Source organism: Mirounga leonina, unplaced genomic scaffold (genome assembly GCF_011800145.1).
Source record: "Mirounga leonina isolate KUSES-001 unplaced genomic scaffold, KU_Mleo_1.0 Mir_128, whole genome shotgun sequence".
Classification (NCBI taxonomy): domain Eukaryota; kingdom Metazoa; phylum Chordata; class Mammalia; order Carnivora; family Phocidae; genus Mirounga; species Mirounga leonina.
The window spans coordinates 34,247,100-34,254,875 of NW_023270320.1; the positions used below are offsets into that span (position 1 = coordinate 34,247,100).

The 7,776-nt window shown below is 49.0% G+C and overlaps 1 protein-coding gene across 1 annotated transcript; it reads right to left on the reverse strand.

Annotated features, from left to right (window-relative positions):
• Positions 1 to 298: 298 nt before the first annotated feature.
• On the reverse strand, positions 299 to 4,971 carry DEFB108B (defensin beta 108B). The gene is made up of 2 exons (XM_035003842.1): positions 4,884 to 4,971; positions 299 to 459 (listed from the first exon to the last, which is right to left on the reverse strand). The coding sequence occupies exons 1-2, from the start codon at positions 4,969 to 4,971 to the stop codon at positions 299 to 301; spliced, it is 249 nt and encodes an 82-aa protein (XP_034859733.1).
• Positions 4,972 to 7,776: the final 2,805 nt, after the last annotated feature.

The following is a 7,776-nucleotide window of genomic DNA, read 5'->3' on the forward strand; positions in this document are numbered from 1 at the left end:
TTTCCTGTATGTTGCCCCTTTGTCAGGGAGGGAGACCCCACAAGTCTGCATGGTATGAGGTAGCACATTTTCCCAGAGGAAAGGGGAGCAGCATCCTCAGATGAAGGGTTGGGGAAGCTCATCCAGACCCGATAGAAAGATGGGAACCAAACAGGTCTTGTGTTTGCTAGTTTTGCTTTATTATTTATTCAGGACCCAATAAGAATCCCTGTGAGAAGACAGAAAAAGAGGCCGAGCGAGAGCGCACAAAATAGAGGATAAAACATCCACAGAAACACAAAGCTTCAAAAAGACTTCATCATTCCTTGGGTGTAGTAGGCTCGATGATGGGCTCATTCCCCATGGGCAGGCAGCAGGATTGACCATTTAAACATATCCCAGCCTGGCGTTCTGATTCAAGGCAAAATTCCTGGCAGTCGCCATTTGGACGCTCACAGACCTCCTTGAATCTGCCCCTGGCTGCATAGAAAAGAGGGTTATTATAACTATTTATGTCTCCCTGGATTTTTATTGGATTACTCGGTACGAGGAGCGTTTGGAAACAATTTTGGGCGAATTGTTGTTGTTGTTGTTGTTGCTATTTAATTTCTTAAACCAGTGCTTAAAAAATCTGCTTTCACTCAAAGTTTGGATCTTGGGCATTCTTGGAAATCAGGCAATATCGGGTGCATCTGAGCACCGAAAGCCTAGACCTGGATGACCCTGCCTCTGCGGAAGGTCTATGGGGCGTCTGCTGAGGCCAGTTTTCCTCCTCCTTATCTCCTATCTCGCTGATGGCAGGGATCAGCTTATGTAGTATCTTGTGCTGCTGATTTTCCTAAAGCAGAAGAAACTTGTTAGAGAAATCTCTGTGTTGGTGTGTATCTTTCAAAAGTGCAACTAAAAGAGAGATCTAAAAAGAGAAGACACTTCAGGGAGATTGTTAGTGAGGCTGTTTTCCCTGGGGAAGGGAACAACATCCCCACATATCTCGTACGTAGATAGAGTCCCTGTCCTGTCAGCCCTTGTCTCTCTGAAACTGGCCTCGGAGTTTGCAAGCCTGCTCTGGAAAGCGCTGCATTAATGCTTCTTCGCAAGGGCTGAACAAATACAGTTGTTACAAACATTGGGTAAGTGTTTGACCTGTGTTCTCTTACTGTTGTGGGGTGAGCCACACACGGTGAGGTGCTCAGGTTCAAAAGGGGGGCACTTTTGAGTCATCTCCATATGTAACAAAGTGCACCTTTCCCGTGACAACTTCTTAAGCTCTTTGCTGATATTAAGAGAGGTACCCACACGGGCCCTTCTAGGCGTTTGTCTTCTGAAACACAAAGGCCAATCCTTGGAGAGCTTCAGATCGGTAAAGGGCCTTTATATACATTCAGTAAATGCCTATCAAATGAATCGAACTGAAGTTCAAATGCATTCAGTTGAATTTAACTCTTCAGTATTCACAAGGCAGTTAGTTAATGGATGTGAAGATCAACCTCAGATTTTTACTGAAAATGTGAACTGAGAAGTAATTTTAAGGGAATTTTTTTTTTCCCTGGGGGTTTTTAAAGATTTTATTTATTTATTTATTTAGAGATCATGTGTGAGTGTGCACGTGAGTGGCGGGAGGGGCAGGGCTAGAGGGAGAGAGAAAATCTCTAGTAGACTCTGTGCTGAGCCCCAACATGGGGCTCGATCCCATGATCCTGGGATCATGACACGAACTGAAATCAAGAGTCAGACGCTTAACCGACTCAGCCACCCAGGTACCTAGTTTTCTGTTTTATTTTATTTTATTTTTTTAAAGATTTTATTTATTTATTTGACAGAGCGAGAGACAGCTAGAGAGGGAACACAAGCAGGGGGAGTGGGAGAGGGAGAAGCAGGCTTCCCGCTGAGCAGGGAGCCCGATGCAGGGCTCCATCCCAGCACCCTGGGATCACGACCTGAGCCGAAGGCAGACGCTTAACGACTGAGCCACCCAGGCGCCCCTAGTTTTCTGTTTTAAATCGATGATCATACTAAGGCTGAGCATTATGTAGAAACGAGCTGCAATCTGACTAATCAGTCTGGAACACCCCGTTATTCCTGGACTTCTTCCATTCTCTGTTGGTGTGGTTTCCTGTTCGACCTCACTTTTTGAGGAGGCGTTCTTTGGGCACAGGAATCACAGCCTATTCCCCCCCACCCCCGCCATCCATACCAGAACCTGGCTGAAGGCTTGGCATATAACAGGTATTCAGTCAGTGACTGAGAAGTCATTAATCAGAGCTACTGCCCATCCTGGAACCCACTCCCTACGCAGATGTGTCCTGAAGTTCCTCATCCCGGCACAGGTATCAGAAATGTTTTTGCCTCTGCTTTTCTAACCATCATACTACTTTCCCTTATTTGGGTTCAGTGACAGTGGAAATGTTTCAAAGTTTTAAGACTTGGTGAAAAGCATTCATTTCCTAGAGATAGGGACTTTCTTCCATCCACCCCATACGGTTAGTGAGGCTGACCGCTTAGTATGTACTTATCAGACGGTCTTTAGCAAAGCCACGTGGACACTTACCTTTTAAGCTGAAGTCACCAGCTTTGTGTGCTCCTGAGTTAATGTCATTGGATACGGCATCACCTTTCACCCTCTCTAGAGTCAGAGAAAGGAAGCAGCACAATGGACCCCTAGCTGGGGAGGTGAGGACCACGCCCTGAGGGACAGGGAGCTCATTCCTTCAGTGTGGGGGGAAGGACTCGCTTTTCAGGGCCTTGATTTTTCCTCTCTAAAACATGAGAAATAGACTAGATCATCAAGACCTTTTTGAATCTTATCAACGACAGTGAATGATTTTATAGTATCTGTACCTATCACAGCTTCGGTGCTCATTGTAACAAGGATAACTGTTCTTTTGTTTTGCTTAAAAAAAATACTTTCGTGTTTGTTTAAAAAAATATTTATGCTTCCCGGGCGCCTGGGTGGCTCAGTCGTTAAGCGTCTGCCTTCGGCTCAGGTCATGGTCCCAGGGTCCTGGGATCGAGCCCCACATCGGGCTCCCTGCTCGGCGGGAAGCCTGCTTCTCCCTCTCCCACTCCCCCTGCTTGTGTTCCTGCTCTCGCTGTGACTCTCTCTGTCAAATAAATAAATAAATAAATAAAATCTTTTAAAAATATATTTATGCTTCCCTTTAAACAAGAGAAAGCATTTTCAAGTTAATTCCTAATGCATTCCGTGAGGCTCTTACATATTAACTCTTCACAGAGGGATGGGGTAGCTTAGTCCCAGCCCCAGGGGCATAGTTCCAGACTGTTGTTCAGCCCAAAACTCTTGTGAGTGTGGGTTCGTGGGTATGCTTCCCACACATACACACACGCACAATATTCCTAAAGGAAAGATTCAGATGAAAGCCTTGGACAGACAGCCTCAAACACTCTCAGTACTGAACTGCTTCCATGATTTTCCCTGCAAAGCTCCTCCGGTCAGACTTTCCAAGGCTTAGGGCCTGAAGCTTCAAACCTTGTGTTGCTTTGGGCTTTAGTCTTTCTTTTGGTGATGTCTATTCCTCATTTAGGAAATCTCTCCATCTGTGCCAGGGCTGTCTTTTGGGACTTGGTGACTCTCCCCTGGGCAATACAGCAACCAAACTTCTTGGGAGTCCGGGACCATCATAGCTTCCTTTGTATGCCTGCTTCCTAGAAGGGGCATCCCCTACTGTGGGTGCCTAACAAATATCTGATCGCCCAAACTGGTTTCTCACCCCCAGACTCTCCACACCAGAAACTCTCCCCCCACCCCACTTCCTCCAGATTAGCTCCCCTGAAACCAAGTTGCAACCACCTTATAAGCTGCACCCTCCGCACAAACCTGATGGACGACCTACCCGATTAGCAGTAAGCAATCCTTTAAGACCCAGCTAGAAAAGTTGGGATTCACCAAGAATAGGCATGCCTCCCATTATATTTTCTGGTGGAAATTGTGGGGAGCATCCTTTTGCAAACAACATAAAGCACAGCCATCAACAGTTCCTTCAACTATAGGAGGACGGTCCCACCTCCATACATCTATGCCTGTTTTCCTGTCCCTTCCTCATCCATGAGGTCCTGAATTCTCAGGAACAGAGAGAAGAAGACATTCCACTTGATGTAGAGCAGGAGGTTGCTTCTTCCTCCTTGGATCTACATGTCTCGAGTTCTAGGAAACTGAATGATCCTGGGTGTCTTGTCCCTTCCTTAGGTGAAAGTGAGGAGTGCGCCACTCAGTTACACATCTGTGCCAGCCACCTGATACCGGTCTGACCCATGTTTGCAGGCTGAATGAAGGACACATCCACTGCCATGTTATTTCTAATGCCCGTGTTTAAGTTCTACTGTAGAAGACTAGATGTTGAAAAGGAGGAAGAAAAACCAGGCGTTGGGATGGAGCCTCAAGAGACAGAGTCAAGTGCAGGAGACCAACAGTACGAAGGAGTAAAGGGTTGGTTATGTCTTAGACTGGAGAAAGCCTTTCAAGGAGATGCCTTTGCCCGTCCCTCTGCCGGGGCCCCCACAGCTTTGGCGTGGCTCTTAGGGTTACTAATTTTTGCTGCAAGTAAGTGGAGGACTTGGAAACTAAGATTTACTAGAAGAATGCCCCCCTCCTTTTTTTTTTTTTTTTTTTTGGTTATCTAGATCTAGAAACCACAGGGAAACTTGCCTAATTAAATCCACCCTCAGGGATGGAGCAAACAGCCCTGGCTTCGCCTCATCTAACTGAGAGTTGCTGGGGGGAACCATGAGCCAGCTAGCTGCGGGTGGCAGCCCCCAGCGCCTCCAGATTTCCTCGGAGCCCCCTGCTCCGGGCGCAGGTAGCGGCGACTTTGCTCCTAATACTGGCGGCCTGTATGGCCTCAGGCACTGGACTCTTAGCAAGGCTTCAGCAAAGTGTCTTTTGTTACCTGGTAGAGCTTGGCTCATAAAGAAGAGAATGGTAAAGAGGAGGGCCACAGGCCTCCTGGCTGCTGAGAGGAGAAAGCCTGGCTTCATTTCCAACAGGCAGAGGACACTTCCGTCTGTGGCTGTCCGGGGCTGCGGCAGAACGTCTGTCTGGGTGACAGGCGCCCTTCCACACCTCATGAGCGACACTCGTGGACAGCGGGGTGCTGTGCACACAGTGGCCTTCGTGAGAAAACTGAGAATCCTTGTTCTGTCTGACCCTCAGTTCATGAGGAGGAGGTGGGTGCCCAGTGTTGACTAGAAAAGCTTGCCAAATGGGAACGAACGCTACGAACCCTTGGGCAGCACATCAAAGGGCACAAACAGCGCTGTCTGTCCTCAGTTACAATGAGAAACCAGTCCGGTTAGTTAGTGACCAGACGTTTTGTTAGTGAATACTTCCCAGGCTTTGCTAATGAGGAATCCCCATGTTCACTCCTAGTCTGAATGCCCTCAGGGCTCCGCTCCCGGCACACCGTGTGTCGTTTGCCCAACACACCCTTACCTCCCCCACGAAGGTGTGGGCTTCTTCCTTGCTGGGACCATGCTTTGGTCCTCGAAGCAGGAATCACGTGGTCCTTTACTTTCAAACCCTCCTCCTTGGGTGGAACAAGGCAGGGCAGTGAAATGTCACTGAACGTGGAGGCACAAGGTCTGGATTTAGGTGCTGAATCTCCAGACCTGCCATTGACTAGAGGTATGGACCTTGGGAGGAAGACTGTCTTCCTTGGATGTCAACAGCACCTACAGAGATGTAGGTCTGTCGAAGCCAGACCAGGGGGCTCTTAATCACTATTGTGCATGAAACTAACAGGGAGAATGGCTTTCTCATGCGGACACTTAGACCCACTCCCAACATTTTCAGTTTGGTCAGGTGGAGTGAAGGCTACAAGTCTGCTTTAACCAGTTGCCCCAGTAATTATTCTGAAACTTATTCTGGAATACTCACTGGAAGATACCAACTTAAATCATCTCTCAGATTCTTTCTAGTTCGAATACTGGAGAATCCTATGTTCTTTTGTCTTAGTAGAAGTCTCAGGTTTGGCTTTTGTGACTGACAGCCTCATGTGTGTGCACGTGTGTGTGGAGCATGGAAGGATAAAGCACCATCTTAATCTGTGCAAAACGAAATGCCAGTTTTATAACAGAACTCGGGAATTGGCCTGGGGGATTTACTAAATTGCCAGGGCAGTCTATTTGGAAGAAGGCTGTTGCAGTGATAGAGGCTAGATGAGACTCCAAACTAAAACAGTGTGAGTGTATAGAGGGGAGGGAAAACAGTCAAGAAATTCTAACCCCATAGTGACGTATGTGGAGAAAGTGGGCATATATGAGTTATCTAGTGTTTTCATTGGAGTGCCTAAGTAAATGGCAACAACATTTGCTAAGATCTGAAATAGTCACTGAAGTTTAACTGGAAGCCAGCCTCCAAAATGGCTCTTCCTGAACTCCCTGCCTAGTATTCGTACCCTTGTCCAGTTTCCTTCCACACTGAGGGAGCGGCGTGTGTAAACGGTAAGATACTGCAGGGACGACGAGTGTAAGTTCTGACAGGTCGTAAGAGAGGTTATAGCTTCAGGCCTGAGTTACTGGAACCCTCACTCTGGGTAAAACCAGCTTACATTTGACAAAGACACTCAAACAAGACTATAGAGATGTCTGCATGGTGAAGAACTAAGGCCTTTTGTGAGTGAGCCATCTGGAAAGCTTGTCCTGCAGACCCAGTAAGCCAGGGTTGGCAGATCCCAATCTCCTTGCTTTCCAGCCCAGCACCAGCATTTCTGTGACACCCAGGGAAGCACAGAACATTTCCAGAGGCTTGGGCAGGCTTTATAAAGCCATCCTTGTGCATCTATTTCAGAAATACGGGTCCTGGGGTCCTGAGGGTAGAAAATTCTGTGAGGGCTCACGTGGGTGGGAAACTCTCTCCAGCATTCTGGCCAAGAGCACTTCCTGGGCCCCCAAGTTGACCTGGAACGTATTTCCTCTAACAAAACTGAAACTGATAAGCTTCCTGAAAGGTTTAAGTCCCTCTGGAGATAGGGGCTAGCTTCTGCTGGCAGGGAGACCCAAAGAAAGCATCCCTGTCCAGCCTCCGCCTCGGTGAACATTTGTAAGCACCCTCGAAGGCCCAGCAACCACGTGTTTGGTCTACAGGTGAAAGCAGGGCATCTCCACCCTGTCAGAACCAGTACAAAGCTTTCTAAGTGACCTCTGGGGCCGAGGAGCCACTCCTGATTGCATGGACGGTGTAAACAGCATCTGGGACCCTCCCGAGACTTGGGGGGACTTTTCTAAATCACCTCAGGGACGCCAGGACCACTGGTTCCTACTTGGAATGGCAGGGGAGGGTGTCCCAGGCCCACCAGAGCTTCCTCAAAATGTTCTAGGTCAGTGTTCGCTCCGGAAGCGGCCGTTGCCGACAGAGGCAGCGCGGGGAGGGTGTCCTGGGATGCCGGAGGTTCTGCGGATGGGCTGCTTCCCCAAGTGTACAGCGAAGGCGGGAGCTGTTCTGGAAGGCGCTGGGGAGGGCGACGGGCCCCCAGAGCAACTGCAGGATTGTCTAAATTTTCCCAGGACCTGGAGGAACCACAGCTGCCAGCCCGTGTCACCCCCCCTGCTGGCCAGGGGACAAGAAGATCGCACCTCGGACAGACAGCCCCAGGCGGAGAGAGGGCACCTCTAAGTCCTGACCAGGAGGGGCCTGGGAAGAGCGGCCGGCAGGAGGGCAAGCAGGCAGAAAGGGCTGAGGTAGTGCTGGGTCTTAAAGTTCCGTGAAGACAGTGCTTCTGTGTGCAGTGGGGGACAGCTGTGGCTCCGGAGCCCTGCCTTCCTGCGGGCGGGGTGTGGGGGGGG

Excerpts from the sequence above, each read along its gene's own strand:
- DEFB108B (XM_035003842.1), bottom strand. The coding sequence starts at position 4,971 with ATGAAGCCAGGCTTTCTCCTCTCAGCAGCCAGGAGGCCTGTGGCCCTC. Across the intron at positions 460-4,883 it reads TATGAGCCAAGCTCTACCAG|CCAGGGGCAGATTCAAGGAG; the intron begins GTAACAAAAGAC and ends TTTTCTATGCAG.